The sequence below is a fragment of the Anabrus simplex genome, chromosome 1, assembly GCF_040414725.1.
Source record: "Anabrus simplex isolate iqAnaSimp1 chromosome 1, ASM4041472v1, whole genome shotgun sequence".
NCBI lineage: Eukaryota > Metazoa > Arthropoda > Insecta > Orthoptera > Tettigoniidae > Anabrus > Anabrus simplex.
This window is the reverse complement of record NC_090265.1, coordinates 125,987,042-126,009,249: the sequence shown is the minus strand read 5'-3', so window position 1 is coordinate 126,009,249 and position 22,208 is coordinate 125,987,042. Positions and strand designations below refer to the sequence as shown.

General features: G+C 38.2%; 1 protein-coding gene across 2 annotated transcripts in view; it reads left to right on the top strand.

Annotated features, from left to right (window-relative positions):
• The window catches only part of LOC136884559 (uncharacterized), a 144,927-nt gene that overhangs the window by 38,043 nt on the left and 84,676 nt on the right, over positions 1-22,208 (top strand). For both annotated transcript variants that reach the window (XM_067156818.2, XM_067156828.2), the window contains exon 3: positions 14,633-14,778. In XM_067156818.2, coding sequence (XP_067012919.1) covers positions 14,633-14,778 — 146 coding nt within the window. The remainder of the gene's footprint in view (positions 1-14,632; positions 14,779-22,208) is intronic.

Here is a 22,208-nt window from a genome sequence, read left to right as displayed (position 1 = left end):
CATCCCAATATTTTTGGATCCAGAGTGGGGAAAAAGAAATGTTCACATATTTGACGCACCCACAACTTCGAACATCACGCACCTCCAGATGTGTTTCGATATAAAGATGTCAACTACTCAAGTAGCAGGCTTCCTATTGCGAAAACGGGCATTCCAAATACAGGGCAACATGCTGTTATTAGCCGGCAGTAAATCCCATTGCACTAGTTTTACGAGTGTTTCGGGTACGGGACATTCTGTGATCTCGAAATTGTTCGCCGGTCCACATTATTGGAGTAATACTGCATCATACGAACTCGGGGTGATCGGTTTCGCCGAAACGTATGGGAACAGGGCAGCAAGTGTTCAGTATCCAAATGAAACGTGCGCTACTGCGGTAACAGAAGTGCACTTGCGGCCAAGTCTCGCAAAGCATTTTGCGGACCAAAAAGTGGCAAGTTTCTGCAAGTAGAGGAGGATCTGCTTAAATATATTATTTTGTTCATGCAACGTTGAATAAGCGTTTCTCACAAAATGCTGTATTTTAAAGAATGAGAAATAGCCGCTGTACCTGGAATCAGTGTTTCAGATTTGAAGGTTAGCCGAGCCTGATTAATTTTATGAAGAGAAAAGGAACAACAAAGAACAACATTGTCATAAAATGAAGAATGATTTCAACCATGTTCATCGCTTTGTGATTGAGAAGCATAAAGTGAAGGAATATTCGATCTTCCTTATAGGAGCCGCAGGTCAGACGCCAATCAGTTTCCATATGCAACAAGGTCGAACAGTCGATAAGAAAGGAACATACAGTGTTATCGCACGTGCTACCGGAAGCAAAAAACAATGATGTACTGCAATGCTTGCTGTAACACCTGATGGCAGAAAGCTTGCACCTTACATTGTTCTAAAATGGAAAACGATGCCTAATGCAAAATTTCCATGAGTGATCCACATTCGTATTCAAGAAAAAGGGTGGATGGCCACGTCACTCGTACAAGATTGGATACGAACGGTTTGGGGTGATTTAGCAGGGTCCCTCCTTCGATGCCCGGCCCTTCTCGTGTTGGATAGTTTTCCTTTTTGTCGGTATGTTATTATGACATTACATGCATTGTACTTTTATTAGTTCAAGTTTATTTCACTTCAGGTCGTATTGTCAGTTCCAGTGTCGGTACTTCAAACCCACGTGTCTAACTTACCTGATGTACCCTATTTTACTTCTCAGAAAAAAACTCACGCCGTCATTTTACGCCAAATGACGATAACGCAAATGAGTTGAACTAATTTTGTTTATATTATATTTGATGTATCTTTAGAATGTAAATGAATTGTAAATAATTTGTAAATATCTGGATTCCTTGAATAATTTACACATCCGAATTTTTCGCCTGTATTTTTTGTCAAAAAAGTGCATTAATTATGCAAGAAAGTACAGTATTATGCATTTTGTTGTGTGTGGCGGTGTGATATAAATATTACGTAGGTGGATCAAAAGGTTAGTTGCACTAACGCGCCACAGCAGTGCACTGTGTGTCGCAAACGTGGACACAGCGGAGAAAGGGACACACTGCCTACACGTCTGTTAGGCAGGTCGCTGTGGTGTCTTGTCTAGTATTGTGTGAATAGCGGCCAAATGCAATGGCGCGTCAACTGGACGTTCACTCCAAATATGAGGTGCGTGCGACAATCCGATTCCTATGGGCCAAAAAGAAAAATTGCACGGACATTCATTGTGAAATTAGTGCTGTGTACGGGGAGCGGGCCATTTCCCGGCAAGGTATTGTAAAGTGGTGTCAGCAATTCGAAGCCGGACGCACGGATATCACGGACAACCATCGCGAAGGCAGGCCCGCAACGTCCAGGACCCGTGCAAAGGTCAACAGTGTGAATGCGATCATTAGACACAACCGGCGCATTAAACTGAGAGAAATCACGACACAGCTGAACATAAGTAAAACAATTTCAAGATTAAAATTATTGTGTCCACCTTTTCAATACAAATATATTTTTTAGTGATTAAATTCTACATGAATTAAAAACATCAGTTAGGGATATGTTTTGCCCTAGTTATAGGCATCTTCAGCCTAATACTAAATCTTAAGGTCAAGAATTAAAACTATAAACATCGGAACTTAATAGTAAGCTTAACTTAATACTAAATACAATGGTCTTCTGCTTTTTACATAGTTTACAATATGTACAGTATGTACAATATGTACATTAACTTTGCCAGAATGAACGAACAATGAATTAATTTATTTTATAATGACTAGAGATCCAAATTGTAGATTGGATTGATCACAGCGTGAATTGGGGTTTCTCAAATTGTATTGACTAGAGATTTATCACAGCGTGAGTTGGGGTTTCTTCAATTGTGATGGTTGCCTGAGTCGTAAGTATTGTTACAAAACCGGAACCTTGGTTAAAGTCGTTCATGTTAGGGTATGAATCAGTTTGAATATTCCTTTAGAAAGAAGCATGGTTATGTATTAAGGATTAAAGCATGTATGTTGGAAACTATTGCTGATTGAATAAAAATTTTGGAATATTACGTCATTCTTGTTGATTAACTTCCCATTGGTGCATTGTTCAACGTTAGTAGGAATATGAGTTGTCTGTAACTGGATAAGAGAAAAAACGGGGAATTAGAATGATGAAAGTGGAATCCAATATGATGATAATTGCAGAGTGAGTGTTTATCACATGAACTTACTTGTCTTGTCGACGTTAGCTGGGACCAATTGTTCCGGTTGTGTCTGAATGACTAAGCTTACTACTCCTAGTGTAGTATTGATGCTGTAACGGAGGGGCGGAGGGGAAGGGTAGTGTGTTTCAAATCGTGCATCCGTGTTTTTGCTTGAGAGGTGTTACTCGAATTGGATTAGGCGTGGCTATTGGAGTGCATGTATTCTGTGATTTAAACATACTGGGAACTTTATTCTGATTTACGGCCTAGATTAACCTCGGAGTTGTCTCATATAATGGATTTTTGTTATCAATGACATCGTTAAGATTATTGTTTTTATTATAAATTTGTTCCAAATAAATATACAAGTTCTCCGTTTTGTTCAATAATTTCCCTTTGCCTAGGCTTTTAACAATCGTCAAATCATTCTTTATGTCCCTAACTGGTGTTTTTAATTCATGTAGAATTTAATCACTAAAAAATATGTTTGTATTGAAATGGTGGACACAATAATTTTAATCTTGAAAGTGTTTTACTTATTGTATCTTCAATACGGACCAAAATGAGATTAGTTACTTGTAACAGCTGAACATGTCGTATGGCAGTGTGTTCACCATTGTTCACGAGGACCTTGGATATCGTAAGCTGTGTCAAAGATGGGTCCCACGTCTTCTCACCGATGAGCACAAGGGACAACGTTTCCAATCCTCCCTGGTATTTTTGCAACGCTATGCCGCAGACGGCAGCGGGTTTCTGCGGCGAATTGTCACAGGCGATGAAACGTGGGTCCACCACTTCACCCCCGAAACGAAGCAACATCAATGGAATGGGTGCACCCCTCATCACCACAACGAAAGAAGGCCAAGATTCAACCTTCAGCCGTTAAGGTTATGGCGACAGTGTTCTTTGACATGGAGGGTTTGCTGCACGTGGAATTCATGCTGAAAGGAATGCCGATCAACGTTGCACCGGTTGCATAAAGCGATTAAAGAGAAGCGCCAGGGGAAATTGAGCGCCAGTGTGATTTTGTTGCACGATAACGCAACACCTCACAAGGCCCGCCAAACGAGAGAACGGCTGCAGCGTTTCAAGTGGGAGGTCTGGCAACATCCACCCTACAGTCCCCACCTAGCGCCATGTGACTTTCATCTGTTCAGGAAGTTCAAAACGGAGCTCGGTGGTTGACGTTTCCAGACCGATGAGAAGGTGAAGGCCGCTGTCTCCGACTGGTTGCAGAACGCTGGAGGAATTATGCTACTTTCATATCCTAATACTCCAACCTAATACTACAGTATAACGGATACACAGGACCATGATACTGGACCTCCATCAGGGTTTTCCCTGACTTCGTCCTGGTCAGGCATAGTTCATCATCTTTCGGGTCCCAACGTGTACGCTCTGGGTGCGCCTCAACTTGCAATGAGAACGAGACGCCCCGGGAATGCGGAGCCGCACAGCAGCGCAACCCATCTTCCCTCGGTCCGCATGAGGCGGGACCTTCACTTTCATTGTGCCTTTAGGTTTAGTGTCAACCCAATGACTTGCGCACGTTAGACTCCTTGGTCCGTGTTTCAAGACAGGTCGTTAAATTACCAGAAGCTTTTGAGCCGCTGACTGGAGTCTACAAGATTCTTCTGTCCGAGGCATCCTCAAACCAACAGCTGAGCGGGGCCGGAGCCGGGCCAGAGGTCCATCGTCCATGTCACGCGCCCTTGCTTGTCAGGGGCCGGATGCCTGCCCCGAAGGGCGGTGAATCAACTCCGCGCACACATGCCATCGGCCGGAACACCAGGGGTCTGTCCAACGAACACGCCTTGCGACGCACCCAGGCCTTAGACCGACACCCAACGGGTCGCGACGTCGAATGTGGGGAGAAGTGCGGCCCACCGACCTCCCCACCACTACCCGGCTGAGTAGAAACCCGTTACCACCCTGACACCAGATTGCTCCATGCAGCGGGACGGACCCATCTGGCCAAAGCAGGGGAAGAGGCGCGGATAAGGCTTGAATCTCCCCGGTTGAGGTATTTTCGGGTTTCTCACGTTTACCCCCGAATGGTTTCACGTACTCTTGAACACTCACTTCAAAGTTCTTTTCAACTTTCTGTCATGGTACTTGTTCGCTATCGGTCTTGTGGTCATATTTAGCCTTAGATGGAGTTTACCACCCACTTAGGGCTGCACTCTCAAGCAACCTGACTCTAAGGAGAGATCCTCCCGGAAGCCGCAGCGGTCTCTACATGCCTGGCACCCTCTGCGGAGCAAGGCCCCATTCAAGAAGAACTTGAACTCGCCGCAGGTTCCCGGGATAAGTGGACCCTTCCAAACACCACATTTCTCGGCAGGGTGAACCTGCAAGATACGGTGCTGGGCTCTTCCCTGTTCGCTCGCCGCTACTAAGGGAATCCTTGTTAGTTTCTTTTCTTTCGCTTAATAATGTGCTTAAATTCAGCGGGTAGTCTCGCCTGCTCTGAGGTCATGTTTGGTTTGTGCGTGTCGCACAAAATGTTCAGTCGCTGCACACACAGCACACACTTTCGAGCTTGGTCGCGGGGCAAGGGCGTAAGTTTGTCCCATCCCTAGGAGTGAGAAGGTTGGGGCAGAGTTTGTGGTTGAAGTTGATGTTACCTATCTTTTCTTTTTTTTTTACATATTGATTAGCTAACACAATGTCTTATAAGAATGTCTACTCCTGTAGGTAAATACTGTGTATTTTTTTCTTTTCTTTTTGTTTCTCCAGCAGTGATTTTGGTTTGTTGATAATTTTATTCTTTATTTTGTTAAGTATACTTTCTTCAATATTGTGGTTATAGCGCATTAGTAAGGTACGGGATGACCACAGAAATATTGACGTCACTACGGTCTCGCACATTTATTGGGCTGCAGAACAAAATGTTGGTTGAGGCAGCTGATTCACCTGATATACAGGATGTATCAAAACTAAACGGCAAATTTCAGGAATGAATTCTTCATATACAGTGAAGAAAAGGTATCATAACTTGGGTCCAAAAATGCATAACTGGAGAGTTGTCCAAGCAAGTATTTACTGAATGCATGCAGACACGATTGCAGAGAAAACTGTGAGGTACCAGTTTCAATTGTTACACAATTAACCACATTGTGAATAAATTTGATGTGGGCCTGACCTACCTCCAAGCCCCTGCACGTGATATCCTATCCTCTCCAGTTCTTGACGATTGCTTGTTGGGACCCTCTATTCTTCCAAAAAGGCTTACCGAACAGAACTACACAGATTTCTTGCATATTACATTTCCCAATTACTTGAGAGAGAGATCACTAGCAATAGCTGTACTTCGTGCATGAAGGTCTCTTTGCCCACAGGTGCCTTAATGCATATTATCCTGGGTGCTGGGTAGGTAGAGGTGGACCACTTGCTTGGCCAACACACTCCCGTGGACTTTTACCTTTTTGGGACGTGTAAAGTCTTGTTTTGTATTCGGCTTCTATTAAGTATGAACCAACTAAAAGTTCGGGTAACTCTACAATTATGCATTTGCATACCTGCCAACCCTTCCGATTTACCCGAAAACTGTCCGATTTTTAACTTGTCTTCTGGTTTTCTGATTTATTTTTATTTCTTCCTATTTTTGACCAATATAACCTCCAATATGGTCAGTACTCTTCCCCTAGGACGAATTCTTATGTGCTTGTGTAATTTACGCAACCTCATTTATAAGCATATTTATTTGATGCTTTATTTGGCGGGTGGATCATCAGTTGCCTTCATGTATTGTATTTCCTGCTCACTACAGCAGCGTGTGTGCTGTTCAGGTGGGAATTCGGGGCGGCTATCATCCTACGAGTCAGAGAAGGTCATGCGCACTAGCAACCGCTAGGGACTCCGTTGATCGGGACGAAAGAGTGAGTTTGTTATTGTGTGGTTCGTGCGCTCGTTCCTGTGTGTAGTTTCGTTGGAGTTTTAGACCACGTGTTTTTCCTTGCGGTTCTGTGCTTTTCCCCCTGTCAGAGTCATGTGTTAATAATGTACGAGACATATTGATCTGTTTTGTATGTGGTAGTTTCGCGTATTTCAGTGCTTTTGTGTTGATCAGAGTTCATAATTTTAATGACTTCAATGTATTTCAGAGACTTGTGTCGGTGACAGTTTGTGGTATTTTCTCTTCACATGATGACTACAAAACATAACAAACGTTATCTCCAAGTGTTCAGGGATACCTATAAAACTGAATTTCCGTTCATTTTACAGTCTAATAAAGGAAACTATTATGCCTTTTGTTCCGTGTGTCGGCATGATATAAATATCTCGCATAGAGGGAAAACTGATATTGTAGCTCACAGTGTCACACAGAAACACAAATATAGTGCTAGCTGTCTCGAGAGGAACAAAAAAATTAAATTAAGTAATTTTTTTGTAGGTTGGAAGGAAGATGATGCAGTCACTTGAGCAGAATGTTTCTTCACGGAGTTCATTGTCGAACATAACCTTGCATTGTCTTGTTCTGATCACGCAGGGCCAATTGTTCAGAAAGATGTTCCCAGATTCAGACATTGCGAAGAAGTATGCGTGTGCTAGAACAAAAATATCTGCCATAATTAATGAAATGGCCTGTGATGCAGATAGCAAGGTGATTCAAACTTTAAAGACTGAACCTTTTGCGATTTCAACTGATGGTAGCAATGATAAAGATAGTAAGCTCTATCCTATCGTCGTCTCGTTTTTCAACAAAGAATTGAAAAAGATTGAAAATCGTTTGCTATCCATGGAAAATTTAGAAGGCAATTCTACTGGTATTAATATTGCTAATTTGCTCCTGGATGTTCTGAAAAGATACGATGTTCCGATGGCAAACTGTATAGCTTTCAGCGCACATAATGCTCCTGTTATGATGGGAAGAAAAAACAATATTGCTTCTAAATTAAGAGAGCAGTGAGAAAACATTATTATTATGGGATGCCCATGTCATTTGATTAATTTGGCTGCCATGAAGGGTGCAGACTTCCTTCCTGTCAAAATTGATGAGATGCTAATTGATATTTATTATTATTTAGACAAAAGCTCGAAGAGAAAAGATCATCTCAAAATGTATCAAGCTTTGTACGAAACTGATGTTAGAAAAATATTAAAGCATGTTTGTACATGCTGGTTATCCTTGGGGAAATGTTTGTAAAGATTGATTTCAGCAAGGTGATTCAAACTTTAAAGACTGAACCTTGAGAGTTTTTTTAAGGATGAGGTAAAGTGGTCCAATGGCACAGACACATCTCTGAAGTATTTCCAAATTCATAAAAATATTTTGACTTCTTCCTCACTTCTTTTCAACTCCCTGCCACTTAAGTGGATTTTCCTAAAACAAAAGTGTGTGTTTATTTTTAAAGGAGATTCCAAAGACAAATGTTCACGTCTGTAACATCTTCTGTCTTTGGGATATAAGTACCGTATTCTCATAAACAGAATTTAACTCCTCCTTCACAAATATCCACCCCCCTCCCCCTCCAAGTCGATTTTCCAGGAGAAAAATAGTTTCTTTATTCTTAAAGGAGATTTCAGATAACAATTTTAACATTTTCAGATTTTGAGATAAATGTATACTCATGAAAAGAATTCAACGTTTCTAACGGTCCTTTTCACCTCCCATAAATGAATTTTCTACAAACAAAAAAATTATGTGTTTATTATTAAAGGAGATTCCAAATGCCTATTTTCACCTTATTCAGTTTTTGATGTGTAACTATCCCAATTAAAGGATTCAACCCCATTTTCAGTCCCATTCACCCCCTCCCCTCTTAAGTGAATTTTCTGATAGCCAAAAAATGTGTGTTTCCTTACTTTTAAATGGAGTTTCCAATTACCAAATTTTATTTTTTTATGATATCATGTTAAGATTTTTTAAAATCACCCAATTTTCACTTCTTTGAATCCTCCTCACCATTTCAGTGGCTTTACTGAAAACAAATTGCATGTTTCTTTATTTTAAAGGAGATTCTAAACACTAATTTTTACATCTGTAACATGTTAAGTTTATGAGATATTTAAAAAATTCACCCCATTTTCACTGCTTTTCACTCTCCTTAAGTAGGTTTTCTGAAAACATAAAATACGCGATTCTTTATTATTAAAGGAATTTCCATGTACCAATTTTTACGTCTGTAACATTTCAGAGATATACCTTCAAGTGTCCGCATAAAAGGGATTTAACCCCCACAAGTGGATTTTCTGAAAACAGAAAATACATGTTCCTTTATTTTTAAGAGATTCCAAATACCAATTTTTACATCTTTGAACTGTTCAGTTTTTTTGAGTTATGGATATACTCATTTTAAATATTTACCTCTCTTTTCACTCCCTTAGCAATGCAATATCCGAAAATCCTTCCTTAGTGAGCACCTACATTGTAATATAAACATATCCCCAAAATTTCATTTCTTTACGTCCACTACTTTTGGCTTGGTGATGATGAATTAGTATAATTTGCGAACTTCATTGTATAGATGTATTGATACAGTTAAAATTAAGAAACAGTGTTAGGTTTATGGTCCACCAAATCAATACACATCACTTTACAAGGGAAAATTATTTTTTTAAAAACATGTTAAACATATTTTGGGACATGTTTCGTCTCTATTTCAGAATTCGTCAGCCATAAAATCATGTGGTAGATTACAAAACTCATTGTTGAGAAATTGAAAAAAAAAAAAAAAAAAATGGAAGAAGCCAATGCCTTTTTAAGAACTATTTGAGATACGCTAAAGATATAATATAAACTTATTTACACAAAATTGCCCTTACTTCTTGCAAAAACTTTTGTTATCTTCAGTGTTAAAATTTGAAATATTACTTGAAATATGACATGCCAGTCATAACATCTCGTAACGGAATACAATGTTCATTGCTGCAATCTAGTAATTTAAAACGGAAGTTCCTTTATGAACTGTTGAGACAGCCCTTAAGACAAAATATACACATTATTTAATAAAGTAGTTTAACACTTCTTGCAAACAATCTTTCTTCAATGTTAAATTAAAACGACCTTACTTGAAAATGTTACAAGCAATGTTGGTATCTGGTAGGGTCAGTGTGTTGATTAAGGGAGATTGAAATTCTGGCCTCGGAATAGGATTGGAACCAAATCCACCTCAGAACATATAAAAACATACATAATTATAACACGCGCAGTAGTGTGGCTAGAAGCATGTCAGAGTGAGGCTCAGTCGTGAACCAGCTATAGGGAATTTCACCAAATTTAATGGTAAGTTTTTACATCACGCATTCCTGGCGGAATCTCCTTTCTTAAATTTTTGAGGGTTTTAAACCTATTAATTTTTATCTCTTTCTTTCCAGGCCTTGTCTGTTTTAAAAAGGAATATTCATAAGTTTTAAGCCATGAATATGGTGGTCATTCAGTGCTGATCTTTGCCATATGACAGGCTGTCTCAAAAGGTTTCAGATTTCTTCTATCAGAATAGGTTAATTTTGACAGAAATTTCCATATATGAGTTAAAGCATCTCTATCTACTCTATTAACATTTGTGTTAAAAGGTTAAGTTACAAAGGTATGAAGTGGCAGGGAGAGATTCAGTTAGGTAGAAATGTAGTAAGCAGTTTGTTCTATGCAGACAACTAGGTAGGTCTTAATGATAAGACCGCTTAAACCGCGCAATCTAATATCTTGCACCTTGAAAATAAGTGCAATGAGTATGACTAAAATGATTGCAGTAGGGAAGACACCTAAAAGAGAATTGAATGTCAGGTTGGGATTACAAAACTGGAATAGGTAGATAATTTCAAGTAGCTATTTAGAATGTGTATTCTCCCAGGTTGGCAGTATAATAAGCAAGGTGCAGTGAGCTTGCATTTTCGATCAACAGTATTCTGTAAAAAAGAAAGAAAAAAAAAGAAAAAAGAAAATCAGCTCCCAGACAAAACTGTCTCTACACTGGTGTGGTTTCAGACTGACTGTACTGTACAACTGCTTACTACATATGCACACAAAGGACCTACTATTTTAAAATACTACTTTTTTGTTAATCATGCATGCTCTATCATACAAAGCTAGTTAACAATAATTAATCTGAAATAGCAGTACTGATAACATAACCATACGTAGGTTGAGTCATAAGTCGTGACAACTATTTTTTTCTCGCGAACAGGAGACAACACGGAAAATCTAAGATATGCATTTGGAAATGTACGGTGTGTACTTGCGTATGATGCCACTAGATGGTGTATGTAAACAATAGTTTGGGTCTAAGTTCAGTGTGTGAGTGGGAGCATCACAAAATGGGAGTCAACAAGCAGGAACATTGATCGTATATTAAAATAGCAGTTCTCCGCAGCAGAAATGCACGCCAATGCCATGCAGAACTGCGGGAAGCAAGCCATGCCCTATAGAACAGTGGCAAGGTGGGTGGAAACATTTAAACAGGGTAGAGTATCCAACTGCTGATTTGCCTCCTCCAGGCCGTCCAGTGTCCATGGACAAGGGTGTATGGATAATGGTGATTGATCAGTGTTTACATGAGGACAGGCGCTGGACTCTAGCGGAATTGCAAGAACATACAGCAATACCAGCGGCAACAATACAGTGTATTTTCCGCAAGGACCTATAGATGCGTAAACTTTGTTCAAAGTGGGTGCCACATCACTTAACTGAGGTACAGAAGTAAACTTGTTACGAAACATGTCACATCAGTCCCGAGAGGTTCCAGCAAGAAGGGCATGCCATGTTGAATCGCATTATTGGAGTCGATGAAACATGGGCACATGCTTATGAACCTGAACTGAAGGGACAGTCAAGTGAATGGCGTCATCAGGAGTCAGCACGGAGACACAAGGTTTGACAAAATCATTTTCCCAATAAGGTTATGGTAATCCTGGCATTCAATGTTCAAGGTGTTCTTGTGTGTCATCCAGTGCGTGATGGGCACACTGTCAATGCAGTTTATTAGATTTCCTTTTTGTTGTACCAATTGCGCTGTTCAGTGCGAACGAAACTTCCAGATCCTACACGATAACGCGACAGCTCACACTGCAGTCATTGTTCAGCATCGCTTACAATGGTGGGGATGGGAGGTTCTTCCAAACCCGCCTTGTTCGTCTGATCTGAGCCCATGTGACTGTGATCTAATCCCCAAAGTCAAGAAGCCATTACGTGGACAACGGTTTGCTAACGAAGAGGACATCGTAACAGCATTTTGGAGAGAGGTGGCACACGTTAATGATACACATGCAGCGAATGGTATTTAGTATTTAGTTGCCATGACTTATGACTCGACCCTCGTAAAACTACTAATTACCAATTTTCATCCTAATTCTCGAAGCAAGAGTGCCATACAAAATTCAGTCTTTCAATTAGTATACCCAGGAGCCTGGGATTATGTAGCACTTCGTTCTCGTGCACAAGATAAATTAATCTAGGAATGAACTCAATGCTGAAGCTATACGCTATGGAGTGGGGTCACATAAGGCAGATAGAGGATAAGTTACCTAGGGAAATAATGGAATATGTTATAGAGAGAAGTAGAGGGAGACCAAGATGACACAGTTTCTAAAGATTTATATATGAGGTAAGAAACTAAACGAGGCCACAGAGCTAGATACATACAGAGGATTGTGGAGGTGTTTAGTAAATTCACAGAGGCTTGCATACTGAACGCTGAAAGGCTTAGAAGTATGTTTAATAATGGAATTGGTTTGGTATTCACGGTAAACATTTCATTTGATTTTAACACCTGCTTCTTTTCTCACAGGAATTTCATGAAGTAAGCATAACCAAGATTTCTACCAATACTTGCTTTTTCTGATGTTGCTTCTTGGTGAAAATTTATCCCTATTAAAGTACATGACCTTCTTTATCACATCGTATGGCAGACTAAACTACAGTAGAATTAATGTAATCTACATAACTTGGATCTATAACTGCTTGCTACATATATACAGAAAGGACCTACTATTTCAAAATACCCTTTTTTCTTAACTATACATGTTCCACAACATAAAATATACACATTAAGATATTGTAATAATGCCATTATCTTACTATTAAAGTAGGAGGTTCTACCACATAACGATTTAAGGCTATTTTCCGCTTAGGTGCTAATATACATAACTCACTGAGGATTCCAATAAATGTTGATAGATAAGTAAATGGACAACACATTTAATTGAAAAAGTAGAAATTTTCTCAAGGATATATATTTTGTTAGATTCTTTCTTGATCTAGCAATAAGTACAACAGTTCTTGAACTTAAACTCTGAATGCCCTTCGACCTACTTCACTTAGTCTTTCCATGTCCTCATGGAGACACTCTAAAAATATTTACTTAGCATATCACTTTCACAATTCCCTTTTTTCTTTTTCTTTTTTTTTTGCTTTGGTGGCAGAGCTTTTTGTAGGAGGAGTCGCTGGAATTTGAAGTCCCTTCAATAATACTTGAATTGGAGGAGTTAGACCCCCTCCATCACAAGCTCTATTTCTGTCACTTCCTCCATTTCAGCTCGCTGAGAAGGCTCTCCTACACCAAGTGCCACTTTGGAAACAAAATAAAAAAAGGAACAACATATTAATGCAATTCTTCTAAATTGGAGGTAAATTTTAGTCTGCACACAAGCCTTCCATTTAAAAAATTATTAGTTTCAGTTATTTCTGATACATTAATGAACAGAGGGTAGAAGTTTTGGTCTACAGACTACATTTTCCCCTCACTCTTTTTTTTTTCTCTACCAGAACACAGATCTGTACTGTAGGCCTACTGATAAAAATAAATATTACAGAATTATACCTTCTTCCAGCAATGAAAGAAGGGTTCCAAAATGTTTAGAGCATCAAGATAGACCTTTTTTGAATGGGAGAACCTGACTGTGGTACGTTACCTCTCCAAGCTCGATACTCTGCCCTCAAAATTTGCCATTTTTTTGCACAACTTCTTCCTGAAACAATGAATTATAATATTGTGACAAACACTTCATGTAGTACTTATGGTATACACTTATTTGTCATTAAAGAGAACAATAGTGTTCATTCCATGTGCCGATTAGGAAGAGATAGAGGTTAGGTAAGTAAGTACTGCATATGTTTTCCAAACTTGTCTCCAGTTGTCATGAGAACAATAATTAGTACTTCTAGTGTAACTTTCTTTACTGATCTATTCCATATAATAATTTTACCAGTAATTAATATAACACTACTCATAACATAAACATATTAAAGCTAAAAATTTCTTACCAGTTTGCGTCCCAATTCTCGAAACTATAGCATGCAAAACAAAATCTATGGTCTCCCTATTACTGTATTGAGGGTGTCTAGGATTATATAACACTTCGTTTTCATGCACTAGGCAAATTAATTTGTCGATTTCTTCAACAGACTACGAGGTTATGTCCACCATTATCGAACGACTGCAGCTGAAAAACAGACACGCTTGTTTTCACAAACCAATTGATCTTCATCGTGTGTAGTTGACTGACGATCGATGCTGCGTGACTGGTTTCACTGCCCTCTGTAGCTTTGTTTCTTTAGTCGGTTGATTGCAGTCGTTCGATCGATCCAGTGTGACAGCCCCCTAAGTCCTGTATAGACCAATATCAGTCTTCCGTTAAGCACTGTTTGATAATGGCCACAGACACATCTGTATGGCTGGACACAGGACGTCCTCTGTATACCAGGTTCTCGGTTGCTATGTGCCCATCTTGAAAGCACTGAAGGGCATTTCTATCACAGAGAACTGCAATTTCATGCATGACCACTGTTGCACTTTTGTCCATCTTGGAGCATGGCTGGACACACACCGACAGTGTTGAGCGCTGATACCTAGATGTCTGTGTCCACAGATGCTATCTGTTGGTGGCCTTTGGTAGCATGTAGCACTGGCCTTTCCATGCTGTCACATATTTGGACAATATAACACTGTTGCCATGACTTATAAAATGACCTATGTAAGTATATGAATTTCTAGCTTCTATTGTTTTTGTTCAATTTTTACTCAGGTTCAAGCTGACATTCGAGCTGCATTTGAAAGATTATCAGAAGCACTACATTCTCGTGAGAAACAACTTTTAAGACAGTTGGATGCTTTGCAGAATCAGCAAGTCGCACTGCTTCAGTCTCACCAAGTTCCCAATGGCCAATGTTCGTAAGTTAAAACTTAGTTTGTATTGATTCTTTCATGTTGATAAGCAAAAGGTTGTATTTGTAGATAACCTGTACAAATATGTTTGAGTTATAAATTATAACCCCCTTTATTACTTCCTTTACAACAGTTCATGAAATTATTGGTAACATATACAAATGTGTTTAAATTATTAAATTATATTCACTTTCTTACTTTCTTTCGAACACTTAATGAAAATTCAAGCTTGTTGCTGAGATTGGTCTGTTCTCAATTTTAAACCTTTGCAGTCCAACTGATTTTAACTGGTAGCATTAGTCTAGTCCAAGCAAATTTTGAGGAAATACTGTCTAATGATCAAGAGTGAAATCTATTTGAAATTAAAACAAAATAAAATAAAGGTTATCTCAAGCAATAATTTAGTTACGCTATATCTGAGAAATGCATCTAACCAGTTCACAACTTGAAATTTTTCATTGTGATACCATTTGATGCAGTTCCCCACATGAAGTCCAGGTTTACATTCACATGTTTCACAAAATAATGTAGGTTGTTTCTAGCCTTCTCCCTGGAACATTTTGCTTGGAGAGCACAATACAGTCTTTGTGCTTTCCTTCTGGGTGTGGAATGATGTTCAGTTTTCCATTCAGTCTTTGCTTTTCATCTGAAGTGGAATGCTGCTCCCTTCTTCGGTTTCCACCCCCTTTACGGAAGTCTCCAACAAGTTCTTTGACCAGCTGTCTCCTAAAATTCACATGTTCCATGGGTTCAATGTGATTTGCTTTAGCATTCTGGGTATAGGGTATGCAGGCATTTATAATTGAAACCTCCATACACCAGAAATGTATTTATTTTTTCTACCATTCGAGTGTCTTGTGGAGGAAGTAACATGGTGCACTGTAATGATCGAGGTCACCCATAGGTGTTCTAATTCACAATTATACTTGGTTTATTTACAACTTCATCATTTGCTTGTCCCTTCACTTTCCGTCTGATGTTCTCTGATGATGTACTCCATTTACAGAGCATAGCCATAACTCTGGTCACGCCAAGCAAGAATTAGTACATTTTCACTATTGTCATTTCTCCTTTGTTTATTTTTTAATTTTTTTTTTAAGTGTTGCTTTCTTGATAGAAGCAGGGACATCTTTTCTACTAGGAAGCAGAGTTCCGGTATGGTGTTATTTCAAAACTAGAAGTTCTGTGGCATGTGTTGGGTTTGCGTAGTAATGGTTGGAGAAAATATGATAACTAAGGTTATGTTACAAGGAGATTCCTAACTTCCAATACTCGTAAAATTTCTTATAGCTAGTTTATTGTTTACGTGACATAATCCAGCTTAATCTCTAAATGTGATAATAAATAGGACATGTTTCGTTCCAGTTAAGGAATATCTTCAGCTGAAAGATTTAACAAAAATTGACAAGACAATTAAAAGGTATATGGTGATTATGATGATGAGCTAAAATGTTCATTCATGTTGGGTTAAAACTTCCAACAAGTCAGTGTCCAAGTTAATGAATAAAATTGGTGTAAGGGGTCTTCTTTAGTCTGGAGAAGTATATACTTGTTGTGTCTTGAAGATAAACTTAAGAATATAAAAGATTTTCTAACATATGATTGTCAGGGAACTCTTGAGAACAACCGTAGTTGAAGTTGAATCTGAAGTTAGAATGTTGTGATAAGTCTGAAACATGAAATTAAGTAAGAAGGGAGATATTTTAAAGGAGAAAACCTTGTAAGAATGTATGTTGGTGAGCGCACTCGCTCTAAATGGTAAACCACGGAATACACTTACAGGAATTTCATCTTTACACTGAGCAGAATTTTATGATAAATTAATGTCTTAACTTTGGCAAACAAAATATATAGAAAATAAACATATGGAAATGATACTTTGCTTTAGACATATTCATTTGACAGCCATCAAATCTACTACTATACAACATTTCGCACGCTTGTTTTGCAACTTTCTGATTATCCAAGAAACATTAAAAAGATGGCCCTTTGTCGTATTCTGACATTTTTACCAAATAAAAGGATGACCAAACTGTGTCACAAATACACAAATGAATAATGACATCATGAAATAAATAAAATGCACTTTATGAGAAGGTAGTCTACATACCTGAAGTCGTGAGTGGTTTCACATCTTAACAGGCCCACCAGCCTCTCATTTTTTATCTAACCATCTTGACAGATAGTGCCTTTACAAAACATATTATTCCTATCTTTATATTTGACATCATTCACCTGAAAAATACATAAACAAAATAATGCCCTTCACACATTCTCTTCCTCGTGAACTGAACACGTTCATCAAATCACCGATCCGCACATGCAATAAAGTTAAACAATGATATTTCTAATTTAACTTCAGAACTTTGGCATAATAATGACCATTTGGTGCCCTGATGTGAATTTACATGACGTTTCTGTATGGGAATACCGTTAATTTCACTGATAATCTCTCTCCACTTGGAGATGGCGTTAGATAGCCACCTTTGGCCAAAATTACCCTCCCTTCTGGGGATTTAGCCTCCACAACCGATTTTTAATGTTAGTCTGAATGACGTGCGGTCGCCTCAAGTTCACGGAAAACAACGCGAGTTGCAAATGGTGCAGCATTCTTTTATAAAATTTATTCCCACTTCCATGCCATCTTCATTTACCGCCAAAAATTTACAGCCACCTTTTTCCACCCCACAGAAATGTAAATATGGCTGATTATTACATAACACACAGTTGCTTAGTAGCGTTTTTTATGATAAACATTTAGGGTTACTCTTAACCAACTGAGTCATTAAATTAACTCATAAGCTAGGCACTATATTTTGGTTGATGTAACAGAGTTTAAACGAACAGGCGCATCTTTCGACAATTTTCCTTCCGAAGCTATTTAACGGTCTAAAGTCTTTACCACTAACAACCAAATTGTTTCACTTATGATTTCCTGACATTTACTATGACAGTTTCATCACCAGTTCTTCTTAAAATGTACTGTTAGTAAAAAAATAGTTCCGCCAAATCTCTTCGTATCCCTGCACGTTCTACACGTGTGGGTGACGTGATTTCTGTAGTGTGAGAATGGGAATCGCCACCTGTTCTCCACGTGCCATCTCTGGTCAGAGATAAAAATGCAGCTAGAGCTCCTCATGACTTGTAATTTATATGGGGCCTCGTGTAATGAATTTAGGATTCTGGCTCCTTATGACTCAAAAGGTCATGGGTTCGATATTCATCCATGAAACTATGAAAATTTTTATTAAACTACTTAAAACTTTAACTGTGTCCCCTCATGAGAGCAAACATCAAATCAATTCTTGTATTCTCATTGACCTTACAAAGTCGATAACGAAATAAAAAATGATAAAAACTATAAAATATGTCAAAAAAGTAAAAACAAACAGCTTTCATGTCTCAGCAGTTCATTTACTGACTTACAACACTAATTGTGTCACCTTGCAAAAGCCAACCGTAGTTAAAATTCAAAAACAAAAAAATAAAAACATATTAAAAATTGTTAAAGGAGTTAGTATTTATATACAGTAATTCAATAAAGATGTGTTGAAAATATTAATTAATAGCAGCTCTTTCTGTCTGGAACCATTTCCTTTACTTTCTAGTCCTTCTCAATCTTTCTATGAATCTAAAACATATAAAAATAAAATTTAAAAAATTTCATAGTCTTACTACTCAAAAATATCTGAATAATTGACTTTAAATGCTGTCAAACAGCTTTTCTTACTGATGTGGCTGCTTGTCAAAATTCGTACACAATAAAATAGACCTTGACCTTAATTGATTTGGAAATCAATGCGAACCAGACAACTAGCTTATTCCTTTAAAAGAAGAAAACAAATTTAAAATTAGAAAACATCCTGTGAAAAACATAAAACAAAGACTTAGTTCAAATAGTGACTGTTGCTCACTTACTGGATCAGTTGTAGTTGGAAAACAAAAACTTGTCTCGTGCTATGTCAACTTTACTCTGTCATCTAAATTAGAGCAAGTGTGACCTTGCTGCTACGCTTGCTGTTGAGTGCGCATTAGGAGGAGGATACTAGGTGGATTGCGAGGAAATAAACGCTACTTTTACAGTAGAACCTCAATAATTCGAAATCGGTTAATTCAAAATCACGCCTAATTCGAAGAAGCTCTTGTTCCCGGAAACATGAGATACGCTTTTGCATGTTATTTAAATTGTTTAATTTGAAATAAGGATAATTCGTTATTCGAAGTACAATGTCGACCCCTTTACCGAAATTCAGACTTTTAATTTGAAACTGCCTTTATATTTTAACACATCACTGACTGGATGCTTGAGCTTGTCACATACCCTGTGGACCGGACATTTTTCTACTAAACGTACTAGGGTGCACTTGATTATAAAAATGTACAAAAATATTAAACCAGTCAACATTTTATCTTTAAAGTGGGTATGGGTACTCTCCAATGCCCCTAGTAGTAGTGGATCTGCCTTTACAAAACCATCTTCAGCATCAATTCCTAACACATCATTAATGTTTACGTTGTTATCGTCATCAGAATCACTTGAATAAGTAAGTACAGTAGGTAAATTTCGGCCTGTACAGGCTTGAATGTCACTTCCACTATCACTCTCACATTCAGTTTCCACTAATTCATTATTTCCATTTGAACGATCATCGGCATATAATTCTTCTTAAATATCGTCGTCAGCTAACACCGTATTCCATCTTGTCATTTGACTGAACCGGCAGAAAGAAAGTCGACGTTTCGAAACTAAATCTAAAAGAGGTCATGAATAAAAGAAAAGTGGCAGATATACATCTACGATTTATTCTACTCACTGTGCACGTCCAAAATAGTTCAAGATATGGTCAAGAGATGTCACAGGAAGACCGAAAACAATGTCGTGAATAAAACTGAGAATTCTCGGGGCCTGTCACCTACCGCTGGCGAGCGTACTATGAGATTTCTCGGGGCCCGTCACCCATGCGTTAAAACAATAGTATGTTACAGAGTAATTTAAATTCAAAATTTATCTGTGTCGTGATAGAACGCGTGTTCTGGAACGTGGAGGGGTAGCTTTCCGCACTTATTCACTTTGGTGTGTGTACAGTGTGCTTCATAATTGCTAAGTTGAATGAAACCAGAGTTCTTTTGTATTCAACCTTTTAAGGAACGCCGTAATACCACGCAGCAGGCATTGTGCGGAAAAACTGAATTCGCGAACACTGGCGATGCCGACAGTTGATGAAAAAACGTGGCTCATATAATCAATTCATAGGCACCAAACAATATTGTCATTGCCGATGAAACTGCATTGCTTTCTTTTAATGCCGAGCCCAAACGGTCTTATGGTTTTAAAAGTGAAAGTGCCAGCCAGGGAATATTACAAGGGTGAGGCCCATTGTACTGTATTGCAATGCACACGGAAGCAAGAAACTTTATCCCCTCGTCATAGGAAAGTTCGATAAGCCACAATGTTTTAAGGGCGTCGGGCACTTTCCGTACAAGTACGAGGCATCTAAAAATGCAAACAGCACAGTAATCCATAAAATAATGCATTTGCACAGGGGAACCAGCATAATTTATCCTAGTCTTTAAATTGTGTGATTTTTTTTTTTTCTTTCATTGCGTGAGGTTATGTTTGTCAGTGATTTATCAAAGTACATTATTTGAACATTGTAAATGCACCTTGTTGGATACATTTCGGAAATAGTTTTTTCCATGGCATTTGAAAGGTTTAAACTGTGAATCGAGGTGATTGCATGCATTAATGGGTCTTAGAATATTTTGTGACGCGGCAAGTGTTTACATTTCTGAAGTACGAGAGAAATGCCATGGCGGGAAATCGTGCAAGGATAGAGTCATAGGAAAGTTCGATTAGCTATGATGTTTTAAGGGCATCGGGTACTTTCTGTGTAAGTACAAGGCATGTAAGATGCATACAGTACAGTAATCCAATGAATAAAGCACTTGCACATGGGAGCCAGCATAAATTTCTCCTCGCCTTTGAATCATAATTTTTTTTTCCCCCGTTGCGTGAGGTTATGTTTGTCAGTGAGTTATCCAAGTGCATTATTTGAATACTGTTAATGAACCTTCTTGCATACATTTTGGAAATAGTTTTTTTTTCTTTTTTCATGGCATTTGAAAGGTTTAAACTGTGAATCAAGGTTAACTGCATGCAGTAATGGGCCTTCAAATATTTTGTAAGGCGGCAAGGGTTGGCACTTCTGAAATTACGAATTGGCAGTTAATTCAAAATCACGTAATTCAAAGTCCGACTTTAGAGTCCCAATGTCTTCGAATTAACGAGGTTTTACTGTACATAGTGTGGTCAAAGACCAGATCTACTTCATTCATTGTCTCTTCTCTTCTTCCTTATATAATTGAAGTACTCCGCCGCCAGCGCTGTGTGGCACATTTTCCACTTTCTACAGTAGAAGCAAAAAACTTCAAATCATGAAAATAAATAATAATTTAGTCCTTTATATGAAGGAAAAAGGCATGTTACGCCATCAAAATACATATTAACTCTTAATCAGCTGTCTATAACTGAATGTTCCAAAACTAATGTAGTTTTAAAGGGAACATCAGTTGAATAATGATATGTTACTTAATGGAACAATGCTGTGTGTTATTTATTGATTAACTTACTAGTAAGACATGGATTTCTAATCTTACAAGCATAAAAATCAAAGATAAATCTCAAAAATGTCATAACAGAACAAACACTTTGTCATGTAGCATGTACAGTTATGTATTTAACACACTGTAATTACTTGTGGTAGCACACACTCCTTAATCAGAACCAAATTTGACAAGCATATTGCTTCAAAATTAATGTAATGGTTTTAACATATTTGAAAGAGTACACATTTTTTTTCCCCCCTATGTCACAAACAGGCAAATCATTTGGTAGGTAAGGGTCAGTTCATATTACATGTGCAGAGCAGTTCTGAGCAGCTCTGATCCAGTCTTGGTCAAATTGATGATAGTTTAACTCATATTCCTATTGCATCAAGAAAGACTTTATGTAACCATAGCTGTTAAATTTCAAATTTGCAAAGGTGGTTTATGGCATCAAGAAAATACATTTCTTCAGGAATGAATGCCTAAAATTTGTATTTCAGTTGTTTTTTCGGAAATTAATATCCTTTCACAAGCTTTGCAGATCCGAGAAAAGGAAGATACTTTATTTTCTTGTGAATAAAGCTAACCCATCTAAATTAACCCATGAAAACTATTCGAGGGTGAAATCCCTCTCTGTACCTGCTCCAATTAGGTACCACACGCTCCTAGTGTGCATCTCTTACTCATTCAAATGTGAAAATATTTAGAAAATACATCACACTTCCTGTCTAGCTATCACAGAAATTTTAAAGACTTCCTGAGCTAGCAAGTTGTTGCCACTAACTATACGAGTTGCATGCAAGCAGCATAATTCCTTGGTAGCCATTGTT